Source organism: Pipistrellus kuhlii, unplaced genomic scaffold (genome assembly GCF_014108245.1).
Source record: "Pipistrellus kuhlii isolate mPipKuh1 unplaced genomic scaffold, mPipKuh1.p scaffold_m20_p_1, whole genome shotgun sequence".
NCBI lineage: Eukaryota > Metazoa > Chordata > Mammalia > Chiroptera > Vespertilionidae > Pipistrellus > Pipistrellus kuhlii.
The window spans coordinates 12,954,829-12,974,612 of NW_023425404.1; the positions used below are offsets into that span (position 1 = coordinate 12,954,829).

Consider the following 19,784-nt stretch of genomic DNA (forward strand, 5'->3'; position numbering starts at 1 on the left):
AAGTTGAACTTCAGTTTGTTGTTCTTCTTAGGTCATATTAATTACAAAAATTTATGACTTTGTCTTCTTTTCATATTTTTGCTATGCAGAAATTCTAATCGCCTCTCTCCCTAACATTGATCCTAACAAACATCTGTAATCAAATATACCAGATGCATATGTTATGCCAAAAGTTATGTCTCTTGAGGTGTTTCTGTTTACTTTTATAGATCATAAAGCTTCCTCATAGAATTTCAAATAAACACAAGCAAATATAAAAGTGTACAACTTAAAGATTAAAGAAAAATAACATTTCTAGTTTGAATGTCAGGTACTTAAAATTTGAAGAATGATTTAGCTTAGATGTACCAGTTAAGTAGCAAAACAGTCATCTTAAACTTATCACCTAAACAATCTTTAAAATAAAAATCTAACCTTCTGGTGCTTTTTAAATTTATGGGAAATTAAGGAAGCAGGATAATTTGCAAGTATAGTTTTCTTTTTTCTTTTTTTTTTTCTTTTAATTGTAGTTTTCTTTTTTCTTGAAGTAGCTCTTCAACATTTAGGATTATTTTAACTTCAATTAGAAGTTATTTGCAAACAACATTCTCAAATGAAGAGATACTAAAATAAAATAGTATTTTAAACATATGTTCCTCGGAGCCTAAGCATGTTTTGTTTTTTACTTTGTGTACATAAAGTTAATAGCTATTTTTAACTCATTTACTTTGTGATATAATTTCACAAATTAATCACTTAGAGATTTAGATTGTATGGGATCTGTCTATGGATAATCTATTGTTCATTTTCAGTGTTTTTATGTCATAGTGCTACATGAGGAGTAATGTAATTTATCAATCTATTCCGTAAAAAATCTATCAGGCCTTTGATTATATTGCTTGACAATGATCCAAAGTGCCCTTCCATTTAAAAGGTCTTTTCTTCCCATTGTCTCTGTAAATGTGTCTCCCTCTGTCTTGGTTTTAGACTAGTTTCATTATACTATCAGTTTCTAATATGTTGATTTTTTTTATTCACTATTTGATATATTTTTTCATAATATATTTTTTTGTTTTAGCAGGTAAAAGAATCATAACTTAATTGTTTAAAAAATATATTCTCTAATAACTATCTTTTTATGCATTTTGCACGTAAACTTTTTTCATTAACACCTGAGATCTTTTATAAAAAGAAGTCAGACTCCATGTTTAACAAGTGCTTTTCTGGAAGCTAAATTAAATATTAATGAATCTCTTTCCCTTACCTCACTATCCTTAAGAATGGTGAATCTGTTAACTTTGGCTGCATCCTTAAAAGCTGATGGTTGCTCACAGTCTAACAAAACTAAGGTCGTCAAACTTGGCAGCAGAGATAAAATGTCAGTCTTGTGATAACTACCCCAATTACTTCATTATTTTTCTAGCTTAAGTTCAAAACATTTTATAGAAATATTTGATATTGCTTATCATTTTCAAAACTTAGGGAGCAAGCAAACTGTGTTTGAAAGACTTTATAAATTGAGAGTCAAATTTTAGAAAGTTGTCTTTTTCTAGATATTTGCCCATCATTAAAAACTGACTATAAAAAGTAAAGGCGTAAAGTATAAATCTAGAAAATGTAAAGAAACTTAAGCTAGCTTGGGCGAATTTGAATCCATCTTTGCATAAATTCAGATTTTAAATGGTGGTCAGTTTTAAAGTTTGTATATACTTAAAAATTGGTGCTGAGACCATAAGCAGCTATGTTTGTCTCATGTACATAGTTTTAGGATTATATACTTATAACTGTCCATGCAAGTTCTTTTTCTAAAACAGTAACATTTAAAAAGAAAACAAAACCCTAATCCTTAAATTTCAGTTGTGCTCCACAGATGTGGTTTTGTTCTCATATGCTTCTTTTCTCTGCTCCAGTGAAATCATTAGCCTGTGTTCTTTATAGGAGGTTTATTCTGTGTTTGCAATAGAATATATTTATTATTTCCCCATGATTGCTGTGGAATTGATAAGCACACGTACAGATTAATCCTATTGCATAAGTAAGGATTCTCCAAGTGAAATCTTGAACTCAGTAAGAAAAAGTCTGACAGTGACCCTTGCTGCACATTCATTAATTTAATTGTATGTGTTGCTGTATGATTATGTGGTCATTTGAATGTGAATGGGTTTTTTAATTGATGACTTCCACTTTTCAATTGAAAAATGTGTATGGAACTAATCTCCTATTTACTGCTCACTGTTATGAAATTTAAAATGCAAATCTCACGAAACCAGTATGTCCTAATATTTTTCTCTGCTACCAAATTTGGATAATCTCTGTTCTAAAAGTAAATAGAGACTATAATTAATTGCTCTGCATGGATACAGGTTCTGATTTCTTCGCATTCCTTCTATGGATTCTTAGGCACTGTAGTATGTTTCCCTGCATTTTCATGTCACTTCTGATATGGATAACTCTTTAAAACTCACTCCCTCCCCTTCTCCTACTTTGCCCTTTACCCAACTTCCATATGTGCTTATTGGTGTGAAACCCTGGGACATTAAGCCCATACAATAATAGCGCTCGACTTGTCCCCCTGTTCCTCCAGGAAAGGAAGTTCTTCAAAGGCTTCTTTGGAAAAGTAAGTTTGATGCCACATTTGTGCTTGTTTTATAAGGAGTTACACCCCTAGTATAGCACTGACAAATTTTTTTTTAAAAGAAATACAGCTTTGGTATCTTTATAATACAGCAATTGATTTGATTACATGTGGAAATTAATGAATTGGAAAGTTGCCATCTATGATATTTCCTGTGTCTGTTGATACTAAATCTGATGATTCCTAGGAAAGTCCAATAAACAAAGTAGGTTAAAAAAGGATTGCCTTTTTATTAAGACTAGGTGCTAAATTTAATTTGATATTGCAAAACTATTCATATTAGTTGAATTTTTTAGAAGTGGGTTTTATTTAGTGTTCTGTATTGACAGAGAAGTGAGAAGAAATATTAAATTCAAGTGAAAATTAAATGTATCGCAAAGTTTACACTCAATGCTATTTTTTTCAATCTAAGTTAAATTTCAGGTGAAGTTCTACAGAGCCTAAGCAATCCACCTACATTCACAGATGTAATAGTGGTAAAAACTAAAATTTGAACCCAGATAATCTGACTCTGGAACCCACACTCTTAATCACTATGCTATACATTCACTCTGTTTTCCTATTATTTTACAAGTGAACTTTAAAAGATTTAGCCTTAAAAGATGCTACTAAATAAAGAGCTTCTGGGAAACTTTTATTCTCTTTCTCCTTCAAAGGTAGTAAGTAATTAACTTTGGCTTTATCTCTAGTTAATTTACTTTTTTATTAGTTAAAGCATTAAAGAGTCTTTTTTAGTGGTTCAAACTAACATTTAGTTATTTGGAGATGTTTAAGTCATACTAGTGAGTTTGACTCCCACGGGATTTCCTTAAAAGATGCTAAGTAATCCCATAATGGCATCCAGGAACAAATGTGACTATCAGAACTTTTTATGTTATTGCGGGGAGAATTATTTTTATGACAGGCTGATTTTATTCTAATACACAATTTTTAAAATTACAAAGTCATTCAAAGAGTTTGGAAAACAGAGGCAGGGGGAAGCATCTCTCATTATCTTACCTGAAGTGTACTTTTAAATGCAAAACTATTCTGGAGCCTTTTAAATCTTTCAGGTGGCCATCATTCAACTCACTTTCACAGTTTTACAAGAAATAGGCTGGTGAAAGAGTTTTGGCTTATTGAGTTTGCTAGGCCAATTGTGGTTTCATAAAAGCTGAAAATGAGGAATTCATAGGACATATAATAGGCAGTTTGTATCCAGTACAGTTCCTCATGAATTTTCACTCTTTCTTAGCCTTCACATCTTGTGTGTTTTAATGGTCCCAGGATAATAAGAACAACAGTTATCAAGAAATGTTTCCATCAAACATTTTCATAACAGTAGGTAGACGTAAGAGTTATCAGCCCTGATTCTGAATTTGTAAGTCATGGCCAGGAGAACTGCTTCCTCTTTTCACCACGTTGCTACCTGGACCTGACTACTCTGTCCCGCATGACCTGCTGATGGGCACAGGCCTCCAGAGACGTTAGCCATAGGGAACAACACTGCAGCCTGTTACCGGACTCTGATTAGCCCATTGTAAACTTACATCGTAAAAGGGAAGGGGGAAAACTGAGAACCTGAAATATTTTTTTCCAAATTGCTCATTGTTTTAGAGAAGTCAGGAATACACTCAACTTTTTAGGAAGTATTACAGGCAGCTTCATTTGTGTTTTCGGCCATATGAGGCCAGTACTCTATTACCAAGTAATTGTAGAGCACTTAACATTTGAAAAGAATTTCATAATTTTCGTATATTTAAGGAGCCCCATGAGCTAAGTAATCTATTGTATATTCCTATTTTTATGAGGAATTGACTGAACATGGTTATATAAAATGTTTAGACCTCCCATCTATATCTCTTTTTAAAACCATTGTATTAGAAAAACTTAGTTCAATCTGCCTCCTGTGAGTTTTTCTTCTGTGTCCTGCTTACTATTCACACAAAACACTTCAATTCCGTTCACCAAATATGTGGAAATTTCCCCCCCACTAAGCAATTCTCTGAAACACCAACTGGGTGTCATACAATTTAACTCAATTCTGACATTGCCTAGAGCCGTGGTCAGGAAACTATTGCTTGCGAGCCACATGCGGCTCTTTGGCCCCTTGAGTGTGGCTCTTCCACAAAATACCACAGCCTGGGCGAGTCCATTTTGAAGAAGTGGCGTTAGAAGAAGTATAAGTTTTAAAAATTTGGCTCTCAGAAGAAATTTCAATCGTTGTACTGTTGATATTTGGCTCTGCTAACTAATGAGTTTGCTGACCACTGGCCTAGAGATAATGTCAGATCACACATGTTAAGGGCTTAGTCCCACATCGGTGCTCCCCCTCTATTTCAGATGCCAATTGTAAGTAGTAGGTCTCCAGGTTACTCACAACTTCTGTCCAGTTTGGCAACAAATTGGAGGTTCCCATGATCTCTTCCTCATGTTTGATTAATTTGCCAGAGCAGCTCACAGAACTCAGGAAAACACGTTTACCAGTTTATCAAAGGATTTGAAAAGGATAAAGATGAACAGCCAGATGAAGAGGTCTGGGCGGGTCCCAAGCTAAAGAGCTTCTGTCCCTGTGGAGTTGGGGTGTGTCACCCTCCTAGTGTGTATGTGTTTGCCAACCTGGAAGCTCTCTGAACCTCGTAATGTTGGGATTTATGGAAACTTTCTCACGTATGCATGATCAGTTATTTCTTTTCAGCTCCTCTTCCCTTCCTGAAGAATAGGGAGTGGGGCTGGAAATTCCAAGCTTCTAATCAGGGCTTGTTCTTACTAGTGACCAGCCCTCATCCAGGAGGCCACCCAGAGACGTCTCATTAGAACAAAAGGTTTTCATAGTGCTCTTACTACTTAAGAATTTATAAGGGTTTTAGGGTCCTTATGTCAAGAACGGGTCAAAGACCAAATATTAGAACAAGAGATGTTCATAATGCTTTAATCACTTAAGAATTTACAGGGGTTTTAGGAGCTCTATGCCAGGAACCTAGTGGCTAAGACCAATACATGTTTTCTGTTATCTTACAGGCGTTTACTTGTATTCATGAAGAGCTTTATAATTTATGACATGCTTTGACCTACTTTCCAATGTGCTACTCACAACAGCTCAATGAATTAGTATAGTTCATGAAATTGCATTTTACAAATGAATGAATTAATTCAAAAGAGGTCACCCAGTTAGTAGTAAATAGCAGTGCCTGCCTTGAAACCAACGTTTTCTGAAACCTGGTGCAGTGTTCTTTCACCTAGCCCAGTGGTCGGCAAACTTATTAGTCAACAGAGCCAAATATCAACAGTTCAACGACTGGAATTTCTTTTGAGAGCCGAAAACCGACTTCTGCGCAAGGGCCACGAAGTCTTCTGTACGTGCGTGCTCATATGTGGTATTTTGTGGAAGAGCCACTCTCGAGGGGCCAAAGAGCCGCATGTGGCTTGCGAGCTGCAGTTTGCCGACCACTGACCTACACCATATTGATGTTTTCTCATTCAAAGGTATTGGCCTTTGCTTTCCTCAAGTATACCTTAATTATAATTAATGAAGAAGTGCTTATTGCAGAGAACACGAGACAGGTCAAGGGTCTGAATGCTTTCCACAAATATGTGTTGTATGGCCTATGCATGGTTTATAAATTTGAATTGGTTGCAGTATTTCAAACATTGGAAGCTTGCAAGTACAAAGTAAGATATCTGTTTTAAGAATTAGGTCTGGCCTTGGCTGGGTTGGCTCAATGGATAGTGTTGGTCTGTGGATTGAAGGGTCCTGGGTTCAATTCTGGTCAAGGGCACATGCCCAGGTTGCGGGCTCGATCCCCAGTAGGGGTCATGCAGGAGGCAGCCAATCATTGATTCTCTGTCAGCATTGATTTTCTATCTCCCTCTTCCTCTCCCTTCTTCTCTCTGAAATCAATTTAAAAAATATTTTTTAAAAAAGAATTAGAAGGTCTGGCAAAATGGCATGCTTTCTATGTGACGACAGTGGCTTGAGCTGAGTAGCTAGCAACTATGCAGTTTGGTTGTCTATTTGCCATAATACCTGCAACTTCTTATTGTCCTTCCACTCAATCAGCTTCCCTCATTTTATTACCTGCTTCTAAGCCTGGAGAGTTTGTGAACTCCTCCCAAAGCTATTATGTCACTGATTAAGGAAGAAGTGGGCAACCATGTCAAACTGTATAAAAATCACCCAAAATTATATCTTTTGTAGTAAGTCCTGTTAATGTACTGCCAAATATGGTTTTCAAGTTTTTATGCTTTCATGATTATTAAATGCCATTATAGAAATGGTTATGTTTTAGAGAATTCATGGTTTAAATATAATGTATGGTTATATTGATTTCACCTAATTCTCAAGAATAAGACATTTCGTGGTACTTATGACCCACTTAAATCAGGATATTCTCATGTTCACTCTATTTTAGATTTCCCAAATTTCTCCTCTATGACAAATTGTGCTTAGTGCTTATTTTCATTCTGGATCCTTTTCTTTAAAAGTATTATAATAGCTGCTACCTCTTTCCTTTCATTCCTTCCTGGTTTTTTTGTTTTTTTGGTTTTTTTTTAATTCCCAATCCCTTTCTTCTTTAAATTTTATTTTCCTTGCATTTTATTGATGCATTTTTGGGATTTGGTTTATTTTTCTTTTTGAAATACATTATAACACATTCCGGAAGAACAACAAAAAGTCCTAAGAGTAATCAGAAGATTCCCATTCATCCTTGGTTTCATTATTTCCTGTGACATAAGCAACTAGTATGTCACATGCCCTGGTCACAGACCTTTTCTAGATTTAAAAAAATCAATAACCTTTGGAGTTTTTTAAAATTTGTATTCATGAAAACCCAGTGGTTCTCAAGCTTTAAGTCATAGTTGGTATCCAAAACATGCTAGGGACTGTGCTATGCTATGCAGATACAAAGATAAGCAAGACAGTCTACATTTTTTAGTCCATTTACTCTATTTTTAGATGACTATTTGGCACCTCCTTCTCTTTCTTAAACCTCCAGAATTTCTTACTTTGTTCTCTCTTTCAGCTGATCACCTTGCCTCCTACTTCACTGAAAAAAAGTAGATTCAATCAGAAGAAAACTCTCATGTGGCACTTCCAAATCTACTCACCTACCTGCATCCATGCCTGTATGCTCTCTTTTCCCTCCTACACCAGGGATGCACCGCTGCTGGCTGAGACCAGCTCCTCCAGTAGGTTCTAATCATTCCAGCTCTTCCTTATTCTAGCAATGCTACCCTCTGTTTCCTCCACAATCAGCTTTCTTTGTCTAGTGGATCATTCATTAGCATAAAACACAAGCCATCCTTTAAAAAAAAAAAAAAAGGTATCTTCTTTGTGCTTTCAGTTCCTGTTCTCCCTTCCTTTGTTAAACTCATTTAATCAGACTTTTGCCCTCACCACTGGACAATTCGTCCCTCTTCCAATGGTCTCTCATCCAACCTATCAGCAGCATTTGACGTAGCCCATTCCTCACCCTGCCTTGAAACACTTCAGTTCCGTGGAGTTCAGGGATCATACTCTTGTCTTTTTTACTAGAGGCCCAGTGCACTAATCTTGTGCACTTGGGGATCCTTCAGCCCGGCCTGTACCTTCTCACAGCCCAGGTCCTTAGTATTGCTGCTACTGCACTTGCCAGCCGTGAGCCTGGCTTCTGGTTGAGCGGCACTCCCCCTGTGGGAGTTTCTGCCTCCCTGGCGGTCAGTGCGCATCATAGTAACTGGTCATTCCGCCATTCAGTCACTTTGCATATTAGCCTTTTATTATATAGGACTAGGAGCCCAGTGCATGAATTTGTGCATCTTGAAAGGAACTGTGGGCTGCGAGGTTGTGGTGGGCATAGGGGCAGCTCTTGGCCCATCCTCCATGCCCCCACCCAGTCCCTCCTGCCACGGCCCCAGGTCCCCTTTCTGCTGGCAGCCCCTCTCCCACTGCCACTGCTCCCATGTGGTGATGGCGCAGAGTGATTGGGGCTGGTGCCAGCAGCAGGTGCAGTGGAGCTGGTGCCATCAGCAGGTGTGAGCAATAGCTGCTGCCCCAATCACCCCTCAGGAGCGATCAGGGCGGGTAGGCACCAGCAGTGGGTGTGAGCAGTGGATCTGGCACCAGAAGTGGATGCAAGTGGGGTGGGCGCCAACAGCAGGTGTGAGCACCAGGTGGGGCTATGACACATGGGAGCAAAAAATTTTCAGTAACCACCAGAGGTTCAACCCAATGATAGTGACCTGTGCCCCGCCCTGGTCTGGCACCCCTGATCACCTGCTCCACCATCTGCTGTGGCTAATGCTCACCATGTTCCACACCCCTGGTGGTCACATGTCATAGTGACCAGTTGTTCGGCCGTTCGGTCTATTTGCATATTAGGATTTTATATATATATACTAGAGGCCCAGAGCATGGAATTCGTGCAGGGGTGGGAGATCCCTTCACCTGGCTGGGGCTGGTCAGGGCCATCTCACCCAGTCCTGATTGGGACCGATAAGTCTGGTGGCTGGGAAGGGTCTGTGGGAGGGCTCCAGGGCGTGTCTGGCCTGTCTCACTCAGTCCAGACTGGCCAGACCCCAGCAGCAAACTAATCTACTGGTTGGAGCATTTGCCCCCTGGTGGTCAGTGCACGTGATAGTGGGTGGTTGAGCTGCCTTAGCATATCATTAGCATATTACACTTTGATTGGTTGAACAATTGGACACTTAGCATAATAGGCTTTTATTATATAGGATAGATAATGCTGCCTATCTCTGTGAACTCTTCTCTAACTCTACCTCTCCCTGATGATCTCATAGTGTCATGGGTTTAAATATTGTTTCTAGTTCTGTGATTTTAAAATTTTTATCTCCAGACGTCTCCCCCAAACTCTGTAGTGGTTTATATCTTAGAAGCAGTATAGCATAGGGTCAAGGGCACAGAATTTAGGGGGCCAGATTGTTTGCATTTAATCCTGGTTCAACCACTTACTAGCTTGTAACCTTGGGAAAGGTTCTTAACTCTCTGTACCTCAGTTTTTCCACCTATGGAAAAAAAAAAACAAAAAAAAGATAATAGCCCACCAGCATGGCTCGGTGGTTTAGCATTGACCTATGAACCAGGAGGTCACAGTTCAATTCTGGTCAGGTCACATGCCCAAGTTGCAGACTGGATCCCTAGTGGGGGATGTCAGGGGGTGGCTGATTGATGGTTCTTAGCATTGATATTTCTGTCTCTCCCTTTCCCTTGCTTTCTGAAATAAATAAAAATCTATTTTTTAAAAAGATGATAATACCAACCTTATGGGATTGTTGTGAAGATTAAATACTTAATCTTGTGAAGATTTTAAAAAAAGATTAAAAACTTTGCCATATTGGGTGTTAGGTATCGTTATCATCATCATCATTAAACATTTCACAGATATCTCACACTAACCAAAATTCTTTCTTTCTTTCTCAAGCTACTCTCCCCTCATTTTCTCCAACTCACATACAGCAACTATCCCTGTGCTCCAGCCAAAAATTCTGGATCTTATGGTTACTCCTTTCTCTCCTATACCCTGTATCCATTCCATCAACAGTTTCTGTCTCACTATCTCCACCACTGTTGCCCTGGTCCAAGCCAGCTTCTCCTTTCAGCTGAATCATTGCAGTAGTGTTCTGTTTTCTCTGTTTCATTGTTGCTCCTCTACCATCTGTTCTCAAGATATCAGCCTGAGTGCTCTTTCTAAGACAGATAGAGGTCTGATTGTGTTGCTCCCCCACCCTAGATCCTTCAGTAGTTTCCTGACCTATTCAGAGCCTTTTGGGCCTTGTAGGCCACTGTACATGAATTCCCTCTGTTTCTTTTCCTGTCTTCTCCCACTCTCACTCTTGCCCCCTCTGTTCCATTCACACTAGCTAGTTTCCTTGCTATTCCTTGGACACACCAGGTATGCTTCCACCTCAACCACTTGCTATATTTTTCCATTCTTTGTTCAAAAGCCCCATTCTCAGTGAGGACCCTATTTTATTTACCCTATTTTATTTTATTTTATTTTTTATTTAGTTAGCTTTTTAAAAAACCTAATGGGGGAAAGCACTATATATATATATATATAATTGATTTTTTACAGAGAGGAAGAGGAGAGGGATAGAGAGTTAGAAACATTGATGAGAGAGAATCATCGATCAGCTGCCTCTTGCACATCCCCTACTGCCTACTGGGGATGTGCCCGCAACCAAGGTACATGCCCTTGACCGGAATCGAACCTGGGACCTTTCAGTCCGCAGGCAGACGCTCTATCCACTGAGCCAAACCGGTTTCGGCGAGGACCCTATTTTAAATTCCTAATACCATGCTCCTCTGTGTCCACACACTATTTTCCTTCCTAGCTTTATTTTTCTTTGATTGGGCATATCACCATTTGTCATACCATACATTTTACTTATTGTTCATCTCTTCCTCACTAAAACCTAACTTTCTGAGGACAGACATCCTCGACTAAAGTTTTGTTCACTGCTGAGTCTTCAATACCTAGAATAGTCTGTGATCCATAGTAATTGCTCCAAAATATTTGAGTTAGTGAATGAAAAAAATGAATGAATGACAAATGCACTGGTTTCAAGTTCACCTTGTAGTGAGAGAAATCAGACAGATTTAAAAAATGGTTAGCAAATTGTGTAACATTAACGTACCAAGAGAACAAAGGAATAATGTGAGAGGTTGTGATGAAGGTTTCTGAGAGGAAATAGCACCGAAGGCTGACTTAAAACTATGACTTCTGGTTAAACTTAGAAGAGGAAGGCGTTTCAGACAGAAGGAACAGCATTAACAGAATCATTGGGAGGAGGAGACCAACCCGATCATTCATTTAACTTATGGATATACGAAAGAAACAGAAGATAAGACCCATGTTTCAGGCATGCATGACCAAGGGTTGGGGAAATCATTCATTGTGAGAGGAGGTATGATGAATTTGGTTTTGAAGAAACTGAATTTGAGATGCCTGTGGATTTTTCATTTCTGCTATTACAAACGTTTGAAATAAGAATTTAATATTAGAATAATTTATGGGTTTCCCACCTCTCCTCGATTAAAAGTGATTTGGCAAACTAGGAGAGCTAAATTGTCTTCAAATTTCTCTCCTTTGCTTTTTGGTTCATGATATGCTACTATCCTTATTTTCTCCAAAAGTCCTCCTCTCTCGCTTAAGAAAATACAGGAAATAGTGTATATTAGTGTCCCAGATGAAAGTTTACTGCACTTTTATTGAAGCAGTCATTAGAGTTAGTGCCTGTCTCAAATCCTGGAGAAAGCTGCATTTCTTTCCCTTCACTGCTTTGTCCTTTGAGGAATACTCACTGTATCTTAGAATTATAAAACCAAATCTGTTTAGTACACAATTACGTTCAGAAATTCAAATGTCATCACACTGTAAGACTTTAAGGCCCTTGTCATGTTTAAAAATGAAGCCATGTTTCCTACAAAAAGAAAGAAATCTTTTCATTTATTACAAGCACACCATGTCATGGTTGTCTGTGAATATATTATTACTCTGTAATGATGGTTATCTCTGTGTATAGGTGTGACAAGAAGACTAATCCATGATTCTCTACAAATTGGATGCCTTAATGGCCTCTGGTTTGTAGCAGAAAGAGCTTTGTAAACTAGAATGGAAAATCTCTATTACTCAGAAAGAGTGACATGCTCTGCCCCTCCTGCCTGAACTGGTGGCTGCTGTTGCTTTGTAACACCTCATAGCTGTGCCAAATTATGCTTCCATGTGTCTCTATAGCATGTCTTTACGTTGGCTTACCTTAGGACATCTGCTTAACCTTTTTGCCCTTATATGCCCAACAGAATTGTTTTGCTTCCAAATATTACTTCTGTTTGTTATTTAATTGCATGCTCTTACCTCACTGGGATTTTGGGAATCATAGTACTGTAGAGCTGGAAAGCACCTGAGATCTGATATATAGTTTAAAATAATAGGAGATAAACACATTTGAAAAAAACAAAATGGAAAAGAAAAATCATCCAGGGACATAATTCTAAACAAGTTTAAGATTTTAATATAATGAACTGTCTTTTCAAAAAGATTTAATTAATGTTCACTTTTCAGGGGTTACAGTAATTTACATCAGGTCAGTATCTGTGGCACATTACTTGTTTTGTTGAATAAAGTTTTATTGGAAAAAAGCCATGTCAATTTGTTTACTAATGTCTATGGCAGCTTTTGTGCTACAGTGGCAAAGTAGTCATGGCATAGAGTGTATGGCATGCAAAGCCTTAAATATTTATCTGGTCCGTCACGTAAAAAGTTTGCCAATCTCTGATTTAAACAATTTAAAAACTTATTTCTCCAATTGGAGACCTGAAGAACTTTTCTAACTAACACCAATATGTAAAATGAAAGATCAACTGTAAGGATCTGTCAGCCTACTGAAGATATCACTAACTTGTGATCTTCATCCTTTTTCAATTTCTTTTTATTTAAATGGTGTCTACTTCAGATAGGTTTATAGATAGGTAGATGGCATTTTTTATTGTAATTAGTTGTTTCAATTGCCTTTTATTGTGGGTAGCTTTTAGATTTAGAGAGAGTGATCTTACAGTGAATTGAGCTTGTTTATGTTATTATTTCTGTGTTATTTTTACAACCATTGTTTCTTCACTGGTGTTTTCATGTTAAGATTGCCTGTGCGTTTCTCTTTCCATGTTAGTTTCCTGACATAGTAAATTGTAATGGATCTAATCACTACCTGCTATCATTTTCTCCAGTATCAGCCTGCTTAATTTCTGTGTTGGTTTATATCTACCCATAGTAAAAGGTATTTAAGGCAGAAGATAAGTTTAAAATTCTAAGTTGGATATTAGAGAGTTGAGTGGTTACCTGAAAGTTATACTTAACATTTGTCATTGTTCACTCATAGGTGAGCTTGAGCCTTCTGCTCAGATTTCACCAGTTTAAATTTGAAGTGCTCTCCATTTTAGATTCATTTTCTTTCCTCAAGAATAAGCAATTTTCTCTTTGTTGTAAAACTGTTTTTTGTATGTTGACACTAGTCAGTGTGAATTTTACCAATAAACTTGAAATTGTTATGATATTAAAATAGAAAGTGTTGAAACAGTGGTGATGAAGTAATTCTGAATGTCTCTCACCTGCATTACCCCTACCTCGTTTTAGATTCTGAAGTACTATGTGGTCTCCTTCCTTCCTTCCTGCCTGCCTGCCTGCCTGCCTCCCTCCCTCCCTCCCTCCCTCCCTCCCTCCCTTCCTTCCGATTGTGGCAAACTCACCCTCTAGTGGACATGTACTTTTCGCTTCTTTCATAGCAGCACCCATCACCTGGCCTCTCTCTTTATCTCTACCTGAATAAAACTTACTTTATTCTAAAAAAAAAAAAAAAAAAAAAAAAGTGTTTGCATCACTAAGATGTATGTAAATTCTACATTTTATACTTAGTTATTTTTAGCTTAGTTTAGTTTATTATCATTTGGTTAGCTATCTTGGTTTTATCTCCTTGAGATTAGCTTAAGTGTATAGTTTTAGGCAAACAAAACAAGAGCAAGAACTTTTATCTTCTCTCTGTGACTTTTATCATTTTCTAAAAGTTTCTTAGGTATCCTAGTTTATATTATCAGAATAAAAGAAAAGTTCACAAATAATACAGAAGCATTGCTACTATAGAATCTGGGAGGGAAGTCTGAACTTAATTTCAACTACAGGTTCTCTGAGCCTTAATATCTCAGTACCTGGTATAAGTGGCAAACTAGAGTAGCATCCGAGTACCAGCCCCAGGAGTATGAACAACTGCAGAAAGACTTTATGTTTGTTTTCTTCCCCCCTTTAGGGAGATTAGAGGCTATGAAATATGACAAATACAGTGCCTAACTGATAGGTCAGCACACCACCATTATAAGGACATACCTCAAGCCCTGGCCAGTATGGCTCAGTTGGTTGGAACTTCATCCCATACACCAGAAGATGGTGGGTTCGATCCCTGGTCAGGGCACACACCTAGGTTGTGGGTTTGATCCAGGTGAGGTGTATGTGAGAGGCTACCAATCAATATTTCCCTCAACATCTATTGATACTTGCTCTTCTCTCCCTTGCCCTTCCTCTCAAAAAGGAAAAAAAGAAAGAAAAAGAAAGAAAGAAAGAAAGAAAGAAAGAAAGAGACATTCCTCAAAAAGTAGAGATGTTTCTATGACAGTATAATTGGGCCAAGAAAATTTTATAATTCCCTATATATGATAAGGAGACTAAGTGGGGAATAATCCCATTTTAAAACTGCCTTTTATTTTTCCCACCTTCAGCCTCCCAACTCCTTGAAGTATATCTAATCTGTTGGCTCGGATATTGAATATTGCAGGCTACAATTGTAGTAACCAGTAAGCAGATTAATAAAACTTCACAGTTACATTTCTTACACAGGATCTCCATGTCAACGGCAGTCTTCTAATCAGCCATTTCCTATTTCCTCCAGCGGGTACTTAGCACATTTATTCCTTCAAACTCCTGCTCTGCCAGGCACTGTCCTGAGCTCCAAGGATATAGCAGTGATGGAAACAAGGCTGCCCTCACAGAATTTACCTTCTAGCAAAATCCTGACTGCTACTTAAGTGTTGGTTAAATATGGGTAGATACCATTGTTGGTGGGATGATGATTGTCCCAGTTTTCCTGGAACAGCCCCAATATAACACCTGCTTCACTTTCAAAAGGTCCCAGTTTGGACAGAAAATTATATGACCCACCCTAGTTCTAAACCTTTTTCATATGTTAATTCATTTAATCCTCATAGTAATCCCATGAGGTATATAAGATTATTAGCATCATTATGCAGGTATGGAAACTGAAGCATAGGAAAGTGGAGTAGTTTGCCCTTGGTCACACAGTAAGTGGCAGAACCAGAATTTAAACTCAGCAGCCTGGTTTCAGAGTCTATGCGCTGAGTTTCTATGCTTCACTGCCTCTAGACGGCTATTGGAAGTCTTTCTTTTACTCTGCACGTCTCCCTTCCTCTTGCTAGCCAAGTAAAGCAAGTGATCTCATTTCCTTCACAGATGAATCTGTGGCTCTCTCAGTAAACTTCCTCCACTCGCCATTCCCTCCTTTACAACTCTGTCTTCCTTTCTGTATAGCCTCACTCCATCCCTCCATTTCAAGGAAGGGGACATCTTTCTCTCTAAAACTTGTACTCCAGCCCCATCCTGTCCCACCTCCTGGGTGACTGTTTTCTAAATTATTCTTCTGTTTTTCTTGGGCTTTTCGTCTCCATCTTTTCCCATTCAGCATGTAAGCATGATCTGTTGTTGAAGGTATCACTCTTTCAAAAAGCTTTACTGTTGGGAGGGTTTTTTTTTCAGGTTTATTAATAACATAATGATGATAAATGGCTGTCAATTATTCATTACCCTGTTAAATTTCAGGTACTGCATATATCTCTGATCCTTTTACCAACCCTGCAGATACTTTACAGATGAAGAAATGGAAGCTCAGAGGACGACATAACTTACTAAGCTTATGAATAGTGGCACTAAATTCAGACTCATATTTACCTTCATTCTATTTTTGGTATATCATGCTAGTTTATCACAATTCTTAAAGACTTCCCCGGATCATGTGCCTGTCTACCATTACCCAATAGCTCTCCTTTTTGTAGAAAAGCTTTTTCAGAGAGCATATTTAATACTCATAGACTCTTCTTGCCTTTCATTTGCTTCTCAACCCATCCGTATTTGTCTTCCACCTCTGGATTAATCAGGACCTTCCAGAGACAGAGCCACCATCTGTTTCTCTCTCATATGTATTTAGATTATCTATCTCTACATATGTTTAGAAAGGGGGTGTTGATTTTAAGAATTAGTTCATACATTTGTGGGGCTGGCAAGTCTGAAATCTATAGGGTAGGCCAGCGGGCTAGAAACAGGTAGAATTTCAGTGTTATAGACTTCAGGCAGAATTTCTTCTCCTGGGAAACCTGTTTTTACCCGTAAGGCCTTCTACTGATTGGATGAGTCTTCTTCCACCATATTATCAGAGTAATCTCCTTTACCTAAAATCCATTGATTGGCCAGGACTGGCTTGGCTCAGTGGATAGAGTGTCGGCCTGTGGATTGAAAGGTCCCGGGTTCGATTCCAGGCAGGTGCATGTACCTTGGTTTCGGGCGCATCCCCAGTGGGGAGTGTGCAAGAGGCAGCTGATCGATGTTTCTCTCTCATCGATGTTTCTAACTCTCTATCCCTCTCTCTTCCTCTCTGTGAAAAATCAATAAAATAAAAAAATAATAATAATAAAAATAAAATAAAGTCCATTGATTGTAAATGTTAATCACACATACAAAATACCTGCACAGCAATATCTAGACTTGTGTTTGACCCAACAATTGGGCAACCATAGCCTAGCCAATTTGACAGATAAAATTAACCACACAACTTCTATCACTATACTGTGTCTTCATTGCTAAATCAAATGGACACTTTTCAAATCTTTTCTTATTTGATCACTGTGCAACATTTGACATCTTGGACCACCCCATTACTTCTTCTTTTTTTTTTAATATATTTTTTATTGATTTTTTACAGAGAGGAAGAGGAGAGGGATAGAGAGTTAGAAACATCGATGAGAGAGAATCATCGATCAGCTGCCTCTTGCACATCCCCTACTGGGGATGTGCCCGCAACCAAGGTACATGCCCTTGACCGGGATCGAACCTGGGACCTTTCAGTCCGCAGGCAGACGCTCTATCCACTGAGCCAAACCGGTTTCGGCCACCTCATTACTTCTTGAAACCCTTCTCCCTTAGTTTCAATCACCCATTTTCCTGTCCTTCTGGTTATTTCTTTTCTCTGTTTCAAGGACTTAACTTTTCCCACTTCTTTAATTATTGATAGTCTCTTCTAGCCTTGGTCCTTCTGTTATTCCCATGATTGATGTCTCTCAAATCAAAAATTCCATCTAGAGTTCTCTATTGAGCTTCAGACCTATTTTTCAATTACCTGTTGGACATCTTAACCTTGATGTTGCACAGACATCTCAAATTTTGCTTATCTAAAATTGAAGTCCTATTCTTTCCCTTCTTAAACTTGTTTTTGCATCTCTTTTATTCTCTCTTTTTAAAACATGTTTTTACTGATATCAGAGAGAGGAAGGGGGAAGATAGAAACATGAATGATGAGAATCATCAGTTGGCTGCTTCCTGCATGCCCCCTACTGGGGATCGAGCCTGCAACTTGGGCATGTGCCCCGAGCTGGATCAAACCCTGACCTGGTTCATGGGTAGACATTCAACCACTGAGCAACACCAGCCAGGCTCCTCTATTCTCTATCTTAAATTAACCTCCCTACCCAGTTACCCAAGCTAGGAACCTATAGGAATCCTCAACTTCTCCCTTATAATTACCATGTAAAATTTGCTCTTCTCCATCTCAGTCTTAATCAAGAAGCTCAACCCTCATTTTCTCTGACCTGAAATCTTGTGGTCTTTTTGCCTCCTGTTTTTTCCCAGTCCCTCTACTCTGCTGCCAGAATGATGTTTTAAAAATGCAAATCTGTTTAGTTGTGTTTAAATTCCTCCAGTAGCTTCTAATTGCCCCCAGAACTAAGATGAAATTCTTTTGAAGGCCCACAGGCCCTCTGTGCCTAGGCCTTTCATATTCTTTCTCTCCCACCATGCCTTGCTCACTCAAACAAAACAAAACAAAAACACATCATACTTTCAAGCCAATATTTAGAGAGCTCAGATTTGCCATGTCCTATTTTGCTTTTTTTTTTTCCTGCCTGTTATGTCCACTACTTCTATCAGTTACCTCCCTCCTTACTCCCATCTAGGACATGTAAAAAAATTATTTCAGTACCCAATTCTGTCTTCTCCTTTGAACAACCTTCTTAGATTCCACAGATTTGACCACGCCTGCTCTCTGATATTATTATACACAACATTTGTGCATGGGGGCGAGGCGGGGTGCGCATCCCTCAGCCCAGCCTGTGCCCTCTCACAGTACGGGACCTCTAGGGGATGTCCGCTGAGGATGTAGTGCTGCTGCCGAGACAGGAGAGGCTCCCACCACTGCTGCTGCACTTGCCAACCATAAGCTTGGCTTCTGTAGGAGCACATTGACCACGAGGGGGCAGCTCCTGCATTGAGCATCTCCCCCTGGTGGTCAGTTTGTGTCATAGCAATTGGTCATTATGCCGTTTGGTCGATTTGCATATTAGTGTTTTATTATATAGGATTGCTTTCAGTTCTATAGCACTCATCACTATATTATTTATCTTTTGTTTTTCTGAGTATCACCTTATGGGCTGTAAATTCAAGTACAGTATTTCCACTCTTTGGCATATAAAAGGCTCTCATCAGATGTGTGGTGGTGATGGAGATGGTGATTCCGGGGGGATCACACAGCTCATTTAAATAAGGCCATGTCTTCCCTACTGAGGAGTGTTGAATTTGGACACACACACAGGAGAATGGTAGACGTTTCTTTATCTTTCCTTGTCCCTTCTAGAAGCTGCTGCTCCAACTTTTAGTAGCTGATCCCTTTTGATGTATTCTTTTTATGATGTTTTGATATCCTCACCTTTCATTTTTCTTTTGTTTTATTTTGCTCATATCCTTGGAGCAGTTAGAAAGAAAGAAAGCTGTAAAATTGCTATTACAAACTCCCACTCTCCTATTTTCATTCCATCACAGAAGAAATTATATATCAGCTTTTTCCCCATGTGATTCTTATGTGCAAAAGAAGTCTTTTCTTAGCAGTAAGAAGAATTCATGTCATAGTAACAATATTTTCAACAGCTTTTTAATGCTCCTATGTCTCCAAAATGTCTCCATGCATTTAATGTCAAATTAAAAACTAAACTAGTTCTAAATCCTGGGAGAAAAAATAATGGTTTTAAAGACTGTTAAAGAAAGAATGAAAAATTCTTGGGTTTTTAACATGAAAATTTCAGATGATTAAGGTCCTGCTATATACATTGGGGTCACATGGTAGTAAAATGGTCTGCATTTCAATTTAGACTCACATATTACTTCTTACTCTAAATACACTCATAGAAGCTACTTGTGGTGTAACTCCTTATGTATGTAAATTTATCTGACTCGTGATTTTCTTGGTTTATTTTTTAAATGGGTGAAGAATCTACTTATGAATTCTTTGCCCTTTATGGAATGTGGTATCTTGGTTTTAATATATCCCCTCCCCTTTACTTACTTTTATTGTATTGTTGTGCATCGTGTTTCTA

At 38.4% G+C, this 19,784-nt stretch overlaps 1 protein-coding gene across 13 annotated transcripts in view; it reads left to right on the plus strand.

The window, feature by feature from the left end:
- The window catches only part of NUMB (NUMB endocytic adaptor protein), a 115,579-nt gene that overhangs the window by 79,820 nt on the left and 15,975 nt on the right, over window positions 1-19,784 (plus strand). For 8 of the 13 annotated variants that reach the window (XM_036432021.2, XM_036432042.2, XM_036432086.2 and 5 more), the window contains one exon: window positions 2,564-2,596. The exons of 3 other annotated variants lie outside the window; for them this stretch is intronic. In XM_036432021.2, the coding sequence (XP_036287914.1) occupies window positions 2,564-2,596 (33 nt within the window). Of the gene's footprint in view, window positions 1-2,563; window positions 2,597-7,617; window positions 7,721-19,784 lie in introns of all 13 variants that reach the window. 2 more of the 13 variants (XM_036432121.1, XM_036432112.1) reach the window with 2 other exon arrangements.